Below are 16,662 nucleotides of genomic sequence, written 5' to 3' on the forward strand. Positions count from 1 at the left end.
TGAAGACCAGGCTGGGGTGCTGTCCCTATTAAGAATTCTTCAGGCTGTGTAGCTAACCATGGGATATTTGGTTTTGTACACTGTGGTGAAGATATCATCCAGGGATTCCAGCTCTTTGGCCATGAGACCCAGAGTTTCACAGGTGAGGTCTGTAGGACCCAGGGACATCTTGGCTATCCCTCTGGTGGACTTTCCTGGTCAAGGCATTATAGGTGGCCCCTTCTTCCATAAAATTCCTTTCTGGAGGTGACATAAAACACCACTGCCTTCACTGTCATGTAGATGGGCTGTTTTTCTTCTCTCTGTAGTGGGCCAGCTCCTCCTCAATAAAGAGCCACACCAGGGGTTTCTGCTTAGTAGGCCATGGCACCTGCCTGGCCAGAGCTGCAAGCAGCCCTGGGGGCTGTACCAGGACCAGGGTCAACCCTGCTAGTGGCCACAGTTGCGGCTGGGCCTGCCATAGTGAAGGGGTAGAGAGGGCAAGGGACAGCCTGGGCAGTGAAGCTCTTGCTGGGATCTGAGGATATAGAAATAAATGAGTCAGACTCCCTACCTCAAGGAGCTCACTATCTAGTGGGAGAGACAGGCATAAAAGTAAACAAATGAAAGTGCAACAGGTATTATGACGAAAATTTGCTCAAACATCCCCAAATGTTAAGGTGGTTTCATGCCTCTGTACCTTTGTGTATGCTGCTGCTCCCCTTACCTGGAACATCCCCTCCTCTCCATTTTTTTTTCAAAGGAAGTTTGCTAATAGATAAGCTAGAGAGAGACTGGCAGGGACTAGGGTGCGAGGAACTCGTGCGGAACATTAAGGAGTTTGGATGTTATTTAGAGGTCAGTGGGGGGATAACAGTATGTATAAATGTTGATGGGAATGATCCAGTAGGGAAGGAGGGCAAAACCAGTTATTCATTTGTTCATGAGTGGGTAAGAATGAATGGATGCTGATAAAGTATTCAAAGTATGAGTAGACAACTCTTCAGAGATGCTTGTGTGTAAAAGAGATCAAATACAGATCAACGAGAGAAGTCTGGAGGGGAATGTACATCAAGGAAAGGTTTTTAAGATGACAAATACTTGAGACTATCTCAATGCTGCTGGAAGGAGAGCAAGAATACTCATTCATTTACTGCATAACTGTTTCAAATGGCAAGAAAGATCACTATAGTAGCAGTGAGAGGAACTGGGGTAAAGGGGTCCAGGAATGGAAGTAGGGAACACTAGAGGATAATGGCAATAGCCCAAGTGACGATGATGGAGGAAATTAAGGCAGTGGAAGTAGAGATGAGACAGAACTCAAAGAATTTACCGTACTCTTTGGTTTCCTTTCATAACACAACTACCTTCTTACCCTGCTAAATTCTCTCCCGAGCCCCTTTAATTTTCACCTCTGTTCTCCTTTAGCTCTTCCCACTTGAACTCTTCAGATTCTCCTATAGCCCCTCACATGCACCTCAAGCCCCTCTAAGCTCCAGAGCCTTCCCTCTGGAAGCTAAGGGGTGGTGTTAGGGACCCTGGACTCAGAGTCAGACAAATCCCAAACAGCTGTGTGACCTTTGGCAAGTCTCCTACTCTAGCTGATCCTCAGTCCCCTTATCTTAAGAGGGTTCAATGGGTGATCCGACTGTGACACTACTAGTCTTTGATGCCCTCCTCCCATCCCCAATCGCCTTTCCTTGCAGACAAGGGCCTCAGCTGGCTCTGAGCCAGGCCTCAACTGTCTTAATATGTGACCTTGAGCAAGTCAAGTCCCTTCTCTAGAAGGCGTTTTCCCATTTCTATAATGAGGACAGGTGTCTGAGCTGCCTGCCTCAGGGCTGTCGTAAGAGTCTACCTTAGCGTTTGGAGAACCAAAGCACAGACAAACGTGGAACGAGCCAGGGCTTTGCAGAGACTCCCAGCTCTCTGACACCAACTAGCTGTGTGATCTTGGGCAAGTGACCTAGCCTCGTGGAGCCTGGCTACATCATCTGAAGAGTGGGGACAGTACTAGTGCCCACCTCACAGGGCTGTCCTAAGGCCCAGCAGCCCGGGCCGCCCCTCCTCCCGCCTCCTGCCCGCCTCCAGCCAGCCGGGGCCCGCACCTGCGCAGCTGCTGGATCTTGTCGCGGTAGCGGTCGTAGAAAGGGTTGGCCTGGAGCTCGGCCTCGGCCCCGACCCCGCTGCCGTCGGCGCCCCGCTCGGGCCGGCCCGAGCCGCGACGCACTGGGAACACGCGCAGTTGCGCGGGTGACACAAGCCCCAGGCCCAGGGCGCGGCTGCGCACAGCGCACAGTCCCCGGTAGAGACCGGCTACCTGCAGGACCGCCGGTCCCGCGCCACCTGCAGCCGCCACCACCACAGCAGCCATGGCCGCCCCCGCCTCCTCCTCCTCAGGCGCGTCAGCCTCGGCCAGCGGCCCGCGCGCCCGCTCCATCCCGCTCCGAGTGCGCCGCGCCCGCGCTCCGGCGCCGAGGTTCCGCGCGCCCAACGTTCCGGGCGCGGGAGAGCGGCTAGGCGGGGCGGGGAGGAGGGGGCGCGCCGCTCTGGGCCCGGCACTGCGCGCTCTCGCCGCCCTGTGTAAGCCACGGCCCGCCTCCTCCAGGGAGGCTGCCCAAATTCAACGCCCTTCCTCCCTCTGGGACCAGCAGCCTCTGCGCGCCAAGTCCGCTTTCTAAAGCCAGCGGACCTACAGGTCCTCGCGGTGCTTGCCCCTGGCACTCGCTGTAGTGCCAGGTACTAGCTGTAGTAGTCCATCCTTCAGCATCGAAGGTCCTTCATCAACTATAATCACAGCAGCAAGCTTCTCTTTACTGAGGTTGCTATGTGCAGGACACTGATCAGCTTCATACTCTGTGTGGCAGGTATTATCTTTATCTAACAAATCAGGAAACTGAGGCCGAGAGTAATTATGTGACTTGTTCAAGTTCTACCCGAGAGCTGAGCTCTTTTCAAGATGACAGCTGCCTCCCAAGCCTCCTTTTCCTCTGCTTCCTGACATCCTCCTTGAACTCCAGCCACACTGACCTACTCTCTCCCAAAGAAACACCAGGATTACTCCTTGAAGAGTCCTTATTCAGGCCCTTTTTGACCCCTGGAATCCTCTCTCTTTCCATTCTCTCAACCCAAATGCCACAATATTCCTTACTGTATGAACCAGGTGCGAGATCCTGGGGTCAGGGATAGTGACATCAACATCTCTGTGTCCCACCTGCTCACAGAACAGGGCCAGTCCTGGAGTGGGCTCTCTGGGACAGTACTCATCATCAGGTCCTTCTTGTCTGGGTTTTGTCTGATTGAAACCCTTCCCCAGACAAGGGCAGAGCCTTCAACTCTGCTCAATCCAACCTACGCTCATGGAGATCAGCCCTGAGCCCTGCCCTGTGTGAGGAACAGTGTAATGGAAGATGAGTAAGTCCTTCAAGTATGCCAGCCCATAGCTGGCTCACACTCCTCACACTTGCTGTTTTCTCTGTGGATTTGCATGTGGCTGCCTCCTCATCATCTAAGGGCTCAGTTCACATGTAAGCACCTTCAAGGGACCTAAATGACAAACCCCCCATCTCTATAGTCTTTATCCCATTGCTCTGTTTCATTCTCTTTATAGCAGTTATCAGTATCTGAAGTTCTTAGATCCTTGTTTATATTAATTCATTGAGCTTACATTCTGGAGGAGTGAAACAGACAATAAATAAATATATAATGTTAGGTGATGCTAAATGCTGTGCTGAAAAACAGCAGGCTAAGAGAGAGAGAGATAAGGGGACACTTGAGCAGAGACCTGAAGCTAATGTGGGAATGCTGGGGGAGGAGCCTTCCAGGTAGGAGGAACAGCAAGTGCAAAGGCCCTGATGAGGAGGTTATTGAATCTGAACGAGTGAGGGCACAGCGGTAGAAATGAGACCAAGAAGGTATAGGGAGCGTTAGTTAGATTGCTCATGCCTTGGTTAAGGACTTTGATTTTAAATCTAATGAGATCGGAAGTTGCTATATGTTTTTTTTTTTTTTTTTTGAGACGGAGTCTCGCTCTGTCGCCCAGGCTGGAGTGCAGTGGCGCGATCTCGGCTCACTGCAAGCTCCGCCTCCCGGGTTCATGCCATTCTCCTGCCCCAGCCTCCTGAGTAGCTGGGACTACAGGCGCCCGCCACCGCGCCCGGCTAATTTTTTAAAAAATATTTTTAGTAGAGACGGGGTTTCACCGTGGTCTCGATCTCCTGACCTTGTGATCCGCCCGCCTCGGCCTCCCAAAGTGCTGGGATTACAGGCGTGAGCCACCGTGCCCGGCCGGAAGTTGCTATATGTTTTAAGCAGCAGAGCAACATGATCCTTTTTAAAAGGATCATGCTTGAAGCTGGTGGAATTTAGGGTATGTGGAGGCAAGGATGGAAACTCTCCCAAGGGTGACTAATTTGTCCTAGTTTGCCTAGGACTTTCTTGGCTCTAGCATTGAAAGCCCCATGTCCTGAGAACCACCCCAGTCTTGGGCAAACCAGGATGTTGGTCACCCTACAGGGAGAACAGTAATCTAAGTGAGAGATGGTGGTACTTGGACTAAAGTGACAGAGAGAAAGAAGTGGCCAGATTTTGGTTATATTTTGAAATAAAAGCCTACAGATCTTGCTGGTGGAGTCAGTGTGGGTGTGACAGAATGAAAGGAGTCAAGGATGACTTGCAGGTTTTTGGCCTGAACAACTCGAAGGACAGAGATGCTACTTATGAAGAGGAGGAAGGCTGTAGGTAGAGTAGACTTTGGAGGATGGATAATCAGAGTTTGGTTTTGGACATACTGGTTTGGGATAATTTAACAGACTGGCAAGGAGGGATGTTAACCAGGTATTTGGGAATGAGTCTAAAAGTTCTGAGGAGATTTCCAGGCTGGAGAGATACAGTTGTATACTGTCAGTGTATAGTGATATTTAAAGCCAGGGGTCTGGGTGAGATAACTGATGGAATGAATGTAGATAGAGCACTAAGAACTGAGCCCTAGACATGCCTACATTTAGCGATCAGGCGAAAAGGGGGAAACCAGCAAAGGAGAATGGAAAGTAGGGGCCAGTGATATAGGAGGAGAGCAAGGGTAAGTGGACCCTGGAGAGAATTCTGTGCTAAATAATTCCCTAAGTCACACACTGGAGGACTATAAAGAGGGGAGTCATTAAAATGGTGCCAAGAAGCTGAGCTACAAGCAGTGGTGCAACCTACTGGGAAGGCTGACTTAAGCTTAATTAGGGAAGGGCTTTCTAACTGAGCTGCCCATAAATGCATCAAGCTGCCTCAGGAGATGGTGAGCAAGTTCCTGACTCAAGTGAGTACTGAGTCTAGGGGGATTAGTTGCTGTGTAGGGAAAAATCTACCCCCAGGAGTCAAGCATGGTCCTGATGGTAGGACCAGATGGTGTGAGATGAACTAGATAACTCTCAAAGTTCCTTCAAATGGGAGATGATATGATTCTGGGCAGTTTGTCACAGAGTAGGGGAGCTGAGCTGAGTCCTGAAGGATGAGTAGGTGTTCAGTGGTGGGAAAGTGGGCAGGGGCACTCCTGGGTGAAGGAGCAGCATGAGCACGCCTCCAGAGATGTGAATGAGCAGGGTCTGTTCAGGAGTATGGACTAGGCAGAAGGGAAAGGTGTGTGAAGGATGAGGAGGGAAGTAAGGCTAGCAGGAGATGCAGGCCAGATGGTGGGGAGCCTCACAGGGCCTGGTGCCCGGGAAACACTTGTCAGCACTTGAAGGAAGTTAACTAAATAAAAGACAGATTGTTGGAGCCAAAGAAGGAGGTATTGACCACTTGGTTCCCTTGAGCAGGTTTTTTCCTGCAACTTAGATACTTTTTGAGAACAGGGCTGCCCAATGCTGTGTGTTCCTTGTTACATTCCTCACTGGGGACAGGTATCCCATCAACTGTTCCCTAAAGATCAGCAACATCAGTAAATCCCTGAGGGATGACCGCCCTTTCCTGGGGTCTGCTCTGTGGGTTCACCATAAGGGGTAGGGGCAGACAATTCAATAGGTGAACCAGTCTCTGACAGAAGTAGTAGAGACACTCCACCCAAAAAATGCCACTGGATGAAGTCCCCTCCTTCCATTAACCCAGGACCACTTCACAAGCACTACCCCTAGAATGCCCAATGCTCAGAACCCAGTGACCTCTCCTTTAGAGAACAAAGGGCCTGGGCATTCTGGAGACTCTGATTGGCTGGGCAGATGGGCTGACTGGCTGGGCAGATGGGTGGGTGAATTCTCTCTCCCCAGAGCCATCAGCCAGGTACCAAAGCTCAACCATATGGATTCCCAACAGGAGGACCTGCGCTTCCCTGGGAGTAAGTTCTCCTCCAGTCCCTGTCACTGGACTTGTGCCTTAGGACTTGGGAACAAACACTTTGCATGGATGGGACAGTGCCTGGCTGCATGGAAGAGAGCTAAGCAGTTAGGAGATAGTCTACTCTAGAAAACTAAGGATTCTTTTAAGGCAAAGACCATGCTCTGATTAACCAGAGAAGATATTATCAATAGCCCAGGACCATCACAGCTGAATGGAGTGGGATGGGACATTGGTGGCTCTGTCAACTGATGAACTTTCACTTTTTTTTTTTTCTTTTTGAGATGAAGTTTTGCTCTGTTGCCCAGGCTGGAGCGCAGTGGCGCACTGCAACCTCCACCTCCTGGATTCAAGTTATTCTTCTGCTTCAGCCTCTCAAGTAGCTGGGACTGGAGGCGTGCACCACCACACCTGGCTATTTTTAAAATTTTTAGTAGAGATGGGGTTTCACCATGTTGGCCAGGCTGGACTCGAACTCCTGACCTCAGGTGATCTGCCCGCCTGGGCCTTACCAAGTGCTGGTGAACTTTTACTTCTTGATGGACTTGCCCACAGTGAAACTTCTCAGTCTGATGGATTGGATGGGTCCTGGGTTAGAAATCAGAGGCTTGACTGAGCCTGGGCAGCACATGGCCCCTCTAGACATAGCTTTTCTGATCTGTAAAGAGTTAAAGGTGGTGCTTAAGCTCCCTGGAAATCTAGCTTTGACTGAATAAGAGAATGATGAGGCAAGTCAACGAGGGAGGGAAGGAATGGTGAGAGTAGTTAAGTGGATGAAGTGATTGATGAATGGGTTAAGTGAAAGAGGAATGAGAAACAGTTCAGGCCCCAAGCTACAGCTATCAGCCAGCATGCCTCTTTTTCTTTCTTGTTGCCTTAGTGTGGGTCTCATTGTACTTTGGATTCCTGGGGCTGTGTTCTGTGATAACTGGAGGGTGCATTATCCTTCTGCACTGGAGGAAGAACTTGAGGCGGGAAGAGCGTGCCCAGCAGTGGGTGGAGGTGATGAGAGCTGCCACGTTCACCTACAGCCCACTGTTGTACTGGATTAACAAGCGACGGCGCTACGGCATGAATGCAGCCATCAACACGGGCCCTCCCCCTGCTGTCACCAAGACTGAGACTGAGGTCCAGAATCCAGATGTTCTGTGGGAGTTGGACATCCCCGAAGGCAGGAGCTATGCTGACCAAGTCAGTAACCCCAAGGCGGAAGCCCCCGCTCCCCTGCAACCTGCACTGCAGGGGGCTCCACAGCAGCCCCAGGCCAGCTCCCCATTTCCACTTCCCATCTTTCAGGAGGTGCCCTTTGCCCCCCCCTTGTGCAACCTACCCCCGCTGCTGAACCACTCTGTCTCCTATCCTTCAGCCACCTGTCCTGAAAGGAATGTTCTCTTCCATTCCCTCCCGAATCTGGCCCATGAAGACCACAGCTTCAATGCCAAGCCTTTTGCTTCAGAATTGTAGCCTCCTCTCACTGAGGGTGGGAGCTGCAGGAATCAGGTGCAGAGTAGGAAATGGAACGAACCTCAGGAAGGTGGTATTGACAGAGGTCAGGACCCACCTGGATGTCATGCTATGAAAAAAAAAAAAAAAAAAAAAAAAAGTCCAAGGCTCCCTCGTGTCTCATTTGCTGTTAGGAAGGTAATGTCCTTCCTGTCTGATGGGGTCACTTTGCAAACCAAGTTGGTTGCTGAGTCTCACCAATATGAACTGGCACTGGAGGTTGGCTGTGGGGAGATGCACTGAACCAGTACTTGTGGATGGACTCAATATCCCTCTGTTCAGTATTTAAAACAAAAACGTGTGCCAGGCCCTGGCCTGGGTACCCCAAGGCACTGGTGTTCTGTGAGATGTGAAGCACAGTTGCCACAAGAGTGATAGCTGCTGAGGGTATGTGAGCTATGGTGATTTACAGTGGCTATGGCACAGGCAAAACGAGTCATCACGAGCCCTGTGAGCCACACTGCACTATGGGATGAAATACATTCTTTGTTATTATCTATGATGTATGTAGCTCTTACGTGGTTGCCTCTGTACATTATTTCTAACAATTCACAAGAACACTGCCAAATGGATATCATGATCCTCCTCTTATGGATAAGAGACAGGTTCCAAGGGCATATGCCATACCTTTCTTAGTTGCAGAGCCAGTTCTCAAATCTACATCTGCTTTCTTCAAAGTTACTGGTATGAAAGTCATTGATCATCAAAGGTACTGATCTTCCCACCATACACCATAGTGCCCGTTCCCTAATGATATGTCGTGTTAGAAAACGCTTGGTGAATGCTTTGGATTATACGTAGGGTGTTATTAAGTTGGTCCATGAATTGGCTTGGAGGAAGGGCTGGTCAGTGAACTGCCTAACATTATAAGTAGACATATATCCATAGTTTTTACCTTTCCTACAGGAATCCATGTCCCCCTCCCAAAAGTTAAGATCCATCACATGGGAATATTAATAATGTTTGTACTTCTGGAAATGGTTCTAAAAGGTGAGACAAAGATAATACTGGCCATTTGGCTCCAGTTTTGGGTAAGAAAGCCCAGCTCTATCACAGGATATGTGTTTCTCCCTTTCCTTTTGGAAATGAACAAATCCTCTCATTATATTTGTAAGTAATAAAAGCTTTATGTATAGTCATTTACATAATGACTAAGGGGGAAGGTCACCAGATTCTGTGTGCGGGGAAGGGGAGGAGGTATCCAGAATCTAGCAAACAAACATGTGGAGTTAATTTATTTTTTTTCTGTGTGTGAAAAAGCTTTAGCTCCTGTATGACCCCTCTTTAGCAACAGATTTTAAGCTTTTTTTTTTTTTTTTTTTTTTTAAGGTGGTGGAACATTTATGGCAAACATGCTTTTATATTGATTCTCAAAATATAAAACAGGCCTAAGTGGAGCATCTTGGGTAGACACAGGGGCAGGGCTCACTCCTGCCTCACCTTGCCCCTCCCATCCTCTGAATGCATAACGCCTGAACCCTGCGGCCTTTGCTTCTTCAGGCCACATATCACAGTCCTTAAGGCAGATTCTTAATTACTTTGGGCTCACCATGTGTTTCTCCTTGCTTTCAAAAGGCATAAGGCGTCCATAAAAATAGAAATCAAAGCAGATTTTTTTTTTCCCTTAGAAATCGCAGGGGAGTGAGAGAGGCTTTAGTCAGACACATTGAGAGAAAAAGAAATTTTTTTATTTAGCTAAATTAAAATGGCTGTGTTACTTATATGAAATATGCAAAGCTCAAATCAAGTCGTGGAAACCCTGAATTCTCCCTAAACAGAACCAAAATTGCTTATATGTTACCAAAATAGCTCCACTAAAACAAAGTAGATTTAAATTTCTTAATATGAGAAAACAACAAGGTAGGTTAGGTTCGTATAACAAACAATACACGCTCTATAAAGTCTCAGGAATACCCAAATGTGTTCTGGTTTGGATATGAAAGAGGGACCACATCTAGCTGGTGCTGGTAAGCAAGCCAATGAGGTGTGCAGCAAACAAAACCTGTCACTAAAAACAACTCAAAAGGCCATTATAAGTATGAGCCCATCACAGCCAAAATCCTCAACTGTGACCGGCAGGACCAGCAAGGGGGGGTGTTGAAGGGATTATGAACAGCAACCATAAAGAAAGGAATCTCCAACAGAAGGGACAATGGCCAGCAGTAGGTGACGGGAACCCACTCTTCAGCTCTGTTGCATCACACACATTCCTGAGGGTCAGGCACCTCTCTGCCTTTTAGATGACACCACAGTCATCTCGAAGTCAGGTATTCTCTTCTTTTGGTTCTTCTTTTTCTATGCTACCTTTTTGGCTCTCTGATTAATGGGGAGGCTCTTTTAGTAAACATTATACGAGATAGTACAAGGCAAAAGAAAACAAGGACCAAGAAGCAGTGCTTTGAGTAACTTAGGAAAGCAGCAGTAGGAGCTGCCAGACTGAAAAGGTAAAAGGATTTAAAATCAAAACCCAAACCAAATTCACTATCCAATCTTCCTCTCAGAGATGAGATATGGCTGGTGAGGCTTGACTACAGCTGAATACAAGTCACAGGCTCAGTAAGTTAAGACAACATACAAATAAAAGTCCCCAATTCACACTAAATAATAGGCTTATGGGACGCTTAAGCCAGTGAGTCTGCTCAACTCAGAAGAAAGGAGTTCAAGATACCCTACTTTTGCCTGGAAGATATGGTACTTTCTCAGGCAGGATGACAAAAATATTCATAGATCTGAGAATGCAGCATAAACACCTCTGCCAAACTTGGTAGGGGGAGAGGATGGTACTATAAACTGGCTCAGGGATGATACTAGTCAGACAAGCACAAGGTAGGAAGAACAGAAGATAAACCAAAAAACAAAATGGATTTCTCCACGTATAGCTACCTGATGCAAGAGAAAAGTACACACAACAAAGAGTTAAGGTGTCTTCAAAGTATCTGCCTATGAATAAGAATCTGAAACTAAAAAGGACAAGCTACATTACCCTCTAGTATATTTCATATAAATCAGTTTTCAAAAAAATACCTTCCAGGTACAGACATACTATTTATGGTACAGTATATACAAATATAGCAGTATAATTCAATTTATTGCTAGAATTTTATTTGGTTGTTAGAAAATCTATAAGGGTGTATATATATTAAAAAAAGGTGGAGGGTGAGAGTGGATGGAAGGCAGCCAGAAGGGTGAGAGTTATTTTCAAGTTACCTAAAGTGCCAGGCTAATTTGTTTTAACCTTTCCAAGAAAGTGAAACTGAGCATAAGCTATAATGAGATAAGGGGACACATTCATGGGAAAAGACTTCATTTTGCTTTAACTAAATTTTAATACTTCTAGAAAAAAAATTTAAGGTTAGTCAACACCAGGCTGAACATCATGTAAAGAAAAAAGCAGTCCTTAAATGTTTAAGGGTACCAGACTGTATCCATGGCTGAAGGGCAACCTGAACAAAGTTAAAAAGGAAATGACCTCCACTAAAGAAGTCTGTGGCATGAAAGCTTCTCTACTTTCTCCCTGACTTGGCCTATAGCAATGTTAAGTTTTTGTAGTTTTTCCTTTCGAGTTGTTGCCCAAAGACTGCTTCTAAGAACAACACAGCAATTCTAGACTCAACATACAGGAGACATGGAGGTATTATTTCTTTCAATCTAGGGATCTTTCATGCCAGGTCCACAGAAGCATTAATAGGAAGTATTGTACTTGCTTGTATTAGATTTGAACAACTTGCTACCACCATGTGAAGGTCCCAGCTCCAGGCCTGCCCTGCTATACTTTGGCATCCTTTGGATAGAAAGCCTCTAGCTACTTCTGAGCTGATAATTGTAAGGAAACGGAATATTATTTCACATGTTTCATCTCACAATTTTGGCTTTAGTCATCCCCCAGAGAAACATATCAGGCTCTTGATTAGCCTCTAGGTAAAATCTCAAGGGGTATGGTTTTCTGGGTCAAAATTAGAAGCACAGCTCTCTCTTCTAAAGCTCTGGGTGGTCAGTGTGAGATAGTGGCTGGGGGAATTTAGCCCTGCCATTCAGAATGGAGATTGTACTGGTGGTGGGAGCCAGCTACGGCTTTAAGACAGACTTAAGTGGGTGGGTGGGGGAAGGCAATCCAGCTCACTCAGCGGGGAAAATGGAGCTCCCCAGTGGATAACTTTTTATGCTCATAAACCCTGAAATAGTACTAAAAATGAGAAAAATTCCCAAGACCTCTCTGATTCCCAGGTTGGGTTTAGCTGAGGGAATAGGAACAAAGAACCAGAATCCTACTTTCATGAGCCATGCCTGGAGACAGTACTGTCTCCAGTGTCTACTCCCTGAAATCGGTTCCTCCAGCTACCAGGACAAACACCCTGTGAGCGCCTGGGCCTTTGAGAGATGCCTTACGGAGACATGGATGCAGTTTCAGCTGCCACCCACACCAGATCAGCAATTTTTAATAAGTCATCTGTTAACATCCTGTTCAAAACCATTCTTCCTACTTTCCACAAGATATGCACAATGCTTTCTTTAAGTATTTACACACAGAAAAGGCCTATCTTTTAAAGAAAAGACATTTTCTGAGTCTCTATAAAGTGCAGCTAATTTAAGGCAAATTTAAGTGAAATATAAAAGGTGGCTTATTCTCTCTCTATATACATTTCCCAGCTTTAAAAGATAAGGTCTCCTCCCCTCAAAAAAAGGAAAGAGAAAAAAAGAGGGCTTTAATTTTTTTTTCTGGCAATTTTAAAATGTAAGATCTTACTGGTTTTAGGAAATCATAGATTTCTGAACATCATAAGTAAAATGGTCTTCTTCTTTAAAAAAATAACTTTTATATAGCTTCTTCAAACAAGTTAAAAGGTGGCAAAATATCTGCTACAGTAGTTTGGAGGACTAGAGGACTGATGGGTAAGTAAGGGTTGTTTTGTTGTTAGGTAAGTAGATACTAGGCAGTCCATTTCTAAAATATGCCTGATGAGGCTAGATACCTAAAGCTACCCTTAGCTCGAGGAATGAGTATCTTCCATCTCCATCGGAATCAAATGCTCTCAAGCTCTCTGGTTCTGGCATAGCAGAACCTAGGGAGGTCCAGATTTCCTGGTAGGTCAGCTTCCCATCCACGTCCTGGCCAGTCTTGTGGAATAAATCCTGAAGATCTGTCAAAAATGAATTACAAAAAATGTATATGTCTAAGCATACAGCTAAATTTAGTTAAAAGTAGTCTCAACTGAATTTAAAACACTAAAAGAAAAGCTACTCCGCAAATTTTGTTTCCATATGGTAAAGTTTAGGATTTCACTAAATCAGAAAGACTAATTTTTGATTCCTTAAGAATATTAAAAAAAAAAAAAAAAAAAAAAAGGCTGGGTGCAGTGGCTTACGCCTATAATCCCAACACTCTGGAAGGCTGAGGCAGGAGGATTGCTTGAGGCCAGGAATTTGTGACCAGCCTGGGCAACACAGTGAGACACTGCCAAAGTAGAAGCAGTGACAGATAATCGCAGAAGAATGAACGGTCTCATCTTCTCTCTGTCCAGTGTCTTCCCTTTAGATTTTCCTGATGTTATTCTTATGTTGAAGGGGTGAAAAGGAATGCAGAGGCCTAATGAGTTATGTGATAGGAGCTAGCCCATAAAACAGACTTTGGCATATCGTGAGATTTCTTGTTGGATGGCTGAGTGGAGACTGGAGGAATGACTTGGAAGCCCATAAAACAATCCCAAACACTCATAGCTTTCTTGGTTTTGACAGGAAATCTAAAGCTCAAAGAGGAAAGTAACTTGCCTACAGTCATGTAACTCTTAAGTGGAATAGAATACAAATTTCTTTTTTTTTTTTTTTTTTTTTGAAGCTAAAGTCTCGCTCTGTCGCCCAGGACGGAGTGCAGTGGCGCGATCCTGGCTCACTGCAACCTCTGCCTCCCAGGTTCAAGTGATTCTTGTGCTTCAGCCTCCTGAGTAGCTGGGATTACAGGCACCTGCCACCATGCCCAGCTAATTATTTCTGTGTATTTAGTAAAGATGGGGTTTCACCATGTTGGCCAGGCTGGTCTCGAATTCCTGACTTCAGATGATACACCCACCTCGGGCTGCCAGAGTGCTGGGATTACAGGTGTGAACCACCAGGCCTGACTTTTTTTTTTTGAGGCGGAGTCTTGCTCTGTCACCCAGGCTGGAGTGCAGTGGTGTGATCTTGGCTCACTGCAACCTCTGCATCCTGGGTTCAAGCGATTCTCCTGCCTCAGCCTCCTTAGTAGGTGGGATAACAGGTGTGCACCACCATGCCTGGCTAATTTTTCTATTTTTAGTAGAGGTGGGTTTTCACCATGTTGGCCAGGTCTCGAACTCTTGGCCTCAAATGATCTGCCCACCTCAGCCTCCCAAAGTGCTAGGCCACCACACCTGGCCTAGAATACAAATTTCTTATTAGCTAGTCCAGTGCTCTTTCCACTATGTGACACTGTCTCTCTGGATCCAGAAATTAAGCAGCTCAAGAATCAGTGACTCAAAAGTGTAATGAGATACCATGTCATAATCACTAGGATGGCTATAATAAAAAAAGACAGGCCTTAACAAGTGTTAGGGAGGATGTGGAGAAAGTGGATTGAACCCTCATAAAGTGCTGCTGGGAATGCAAAATGGTACAGCCACTCTGGAAAAGTACAGGAGTTCCTCAAAAAGTTAGAGCTACCATATGACCCATTAATTCCATTCCTAGATATATACTCAAGGGAAATGAAAACATACGTTTACATAAAAACTTCCACATGAATGTTCATGGCAGCATTATTCTTAATAGCCCAAAAGTGAGAACAATCGAAATGTCCATCAACGGATGAACAGACCAAAATGTGTTAGGTCAACAGAATGGAATATTATTCAGCCATAAAAAGGAATGAAGTACTGGTACATGCTCCAACATGAATAGACCATAAAAACATTATGCTAAGTGAAAGAATCATATTGAAAGAAAAAGCACACACAAGGCCACATGCTGTATGACTCCATTTATGTGAAACACCCCAAATAGGCAAATCCATAGAAATAGTGGTTAAGAGACTAGTGGTTGCTGGAGATTGGTGGGAGAGGTGACTGGGAGTGACTGTTTAATGGGTACAGAGATTCTGTGCGGGGTGATGAAAATGTTCTGGAATTAGATAGTGGTGATGGTTGCACAACCTTGTGAATATACTAAAAAACACTGGATTAAATGCATTTTTAAAAGGTGAATGTTATGGTATGTGAATTGTATTTCAATAAAAAAGAAGAATCAGAGGACTATATATCTCTCCAAAGTGCACACTCTCTACTTTTAAAAAACCAGTACACAAGAAAAAGAGCAGTATTACCAGTTGATCTGTATCTTCTTTTTTATTTCAACGGCAATATTGAGCCAAAATGGTTAGAGAATGTTTATCAATAGTTTCTTCCGGTATTTTCTTAAGGGCCTCATCACAAACACTTAGGAAGGTCAGTTGTATATATAACTTTTTTATTTTTTATTTTTGAGACAGGGCCTCCCTCTGTCACCCAGGCTGGAGTGCAGTGGGATGATCACAGCTCACTGTAGCCTGAAACTTCCAGGCTCAGGCTATTCTCCCGAGTAGCTGGGATTACAGGGTGTGCGCTACCATGCCTGGCTAATTTTTATATTTTTTGTAGAGATGGGATTTCACTGTGTGCCCAGGCTGGTCTCGAACTCCCGAGCTCAAGCCAACTGCCCGCCTTGGCCTCCCAAAATGCTGGGAATACAGGCATGAGCCACGGCACCTGGCCGTATATATATAACATTTAAAAAGGACTTGTGTACCCATAATCAAATAGAAGATTGTGACCAAAGAAGGTCAATGAGCTTTATGTTTCTTTAAAAATCTTCCCAAATTCCTTTAATTTCATCATTTATTCCACACCATACCTAGGTTCAATAGGCCTCTTGCTGTTTGGTATTCAGGAAGAATAAAAATAACTTGAAGGGAGGGAAAACAGTTGCAGTGCAAGGTCCAGTCCATCAAGGAGCTGCTATAAACAAGCATCTGAATAAGGCCCTACTCTCACTGCTACAATAGGTGCAGCAACGCAGCTAATAAAATATCAAAAGCTCTCTGAAACGCAGGAAAACAGTGGGACACTTGTTCCCAATGTCTTACACCAAGTGGCTAGCTGAAGAATCCTGTTTCTTTTTTTTTTCTTTTTTTGTGGCATGAGTTTACACAACATGCCACACTACGCACTTGGTCAGCAGTATTCAAATAAAAATATGATTGCTGCCTCAGGTCATTCCAAAAGTGTAGTCATTCAAAAGTATCTAAGGCCTATGCTGAGGACTCAAGCATGAATGTTAAGACTGCTATTCCTTAATCTGACCTAATAGCTTTCCCCCATTCATTCTCATCAAACCTTGATATAACAATGGAAAGTGGCAGGAAGCTTGCGTTCCCATTAAACACAACACTTTCCCTCCTCCCCAAAAAACAGGGAAAAAAAAAAAAAAAAAGGAACAGGGAAGAAAAGTAATCACATTTAAATGGTGATATAAAAATTTAAGTCTTCTATGCTTTAAGCATTTAATTGCAATGTGTAGGTAACTCATTCATTTATTTAACAAATATTCAGGAGTACCAGGTACTGTGCTAGGGGCTGGGAGTAAACAAGACATAGTCCCATAGGAAGTTATATTTTGTATCTCCCCAGGAAATTATAACAGAGTGACATATGCTAAACAGGGGCAAACAAAATTTAAGAGGACACAGGAGGAGCCTAATCCAGTCACGGGAGGTAAGGAAATGTTCCTGGTAGAATGGTATAGAGAAGAGCCAGAGCAGATGGGGTGGACAGGAGCAAGTGATTTGCCAGGCAGCCAGCTAATACAAAATCAGGA

General features: G+C 45.6%; 3 protein-coding genes across 12 annotated transcripts in view; 1 reads left to right on the forward strand and 2 right to left on the reverse strand.

The window, feature by feature from the left end:
• The window catches only part of ATPAF1 (ATP synthase mitochondrial F1 complex assembly factor 1), a 45,539-nt gene extending 42,987 nt beyond the window's left edge, over positions 1–2,552 (reverse strand). For all 6 annotated transcript variants that reach the window (XR_004060335.1, XM_030941803.1, XM_030941801.1 and 3 more), the window contains exon 1: positions 2,088–2,552. Coding sequence is in view for 5 of the 6 variants with exons in the window: in XM_030941803.1 (XP_030797663.1) it covers positions 2,088–2,419 (332 nt within the window). In the remaining variant the exon portion in view is untranslated. The remainder of the gene's footprint in view (positions 1–2,087) is intronic.
• A 3,611-nt stretch (positions 2,553–6,163) lies between these two features.
• TEX38 (testis expressed 38) lies at positions 6,164–7,889 on the forward strand. Of its 3 annotated transcripts, none has more exons than XM_010363005.1 (2): positions 6,164–6,301; positions 7,181–7,889. In XM_010363005.1, the coding sequence occupies exons 1-2, from the start codon at positions 6,265–6,267 to the stop codon at positions 7,762–7,764; spliced, it is 621 nt and encodes a 206-aa protein (XP_010361307.1). In that variant the 5' UTR covers positions 6,164–6,264; the 3' UTR covers positions 7,765–7,889. The 3 variants fall into 3 exon arrangements, with proteins under 3 accessions (XP_010361307.1, XP_010361308.1, XP_010361309.1); XM_010363006.2 differs by having other exon boundaries at positions 6,184–6,301; positions 7,260–7,889; XM_010363007.2 differs by having other exon boundaries at positions 6,184–6,301; positions 7,332–7,889.
• A 1,580-nt stretch (positions 7,890–9,469) lies between these two features.
• Positions 9,470–16,662, reverse strand: part of EFCAB14 (EF-hand calcium binding domain 14) — a 42,587-nt gene continuing 35,394 nt past the window's right edge. For all 3 annotated transcript variants that reach the window (XM_010363004.2, XM_010363003.2, XM_010363001.2), the window contains one exon: positions 9,470–12,941. In XM_010363004.2, coding sequence (XP_010361306.2) covers positions 12,766–12,941 — 176 coding nt within the window. In that variant the 3' untranslated portion in view covers positions 9,470–12,765. The remainder of the gene's footprint in view (positions 12,942–16,662) is intronic.

This window comes from Rhinopithecus roxellana, chromosome 12, assembly GCF_007565055.1.
Source record: "Rhinopithecus roxellana isolate Shanxi Qingling chromosome 12, ASM756505v1, whole genome shotgun sequence".
Taxonomy (NCBI): domain Eukaryota; kingdom Metazoa; phylum Chordata; class Mammalia; order Primates; family Cercopithecidae; genus Rhinopithecus; species Rhinopithecus roxellana.

Excerpts from the sequence above, each read along its gene's own strand:
- TEX38 (XM_010363005.1), top strand. The coding sequence starts at position 6,265 with ATGGATTCCCAACAGGAGGACCTGCGCTTCCCTGGGA. Across the intron at positions 6,302-7,180 it reads GGACCTGCGCTTCCCTGGGA|TGTGGGTCTCATTGTACTTT; the intron begins GTAAGTTCTCCT and ends TTGTTGCCTTAG.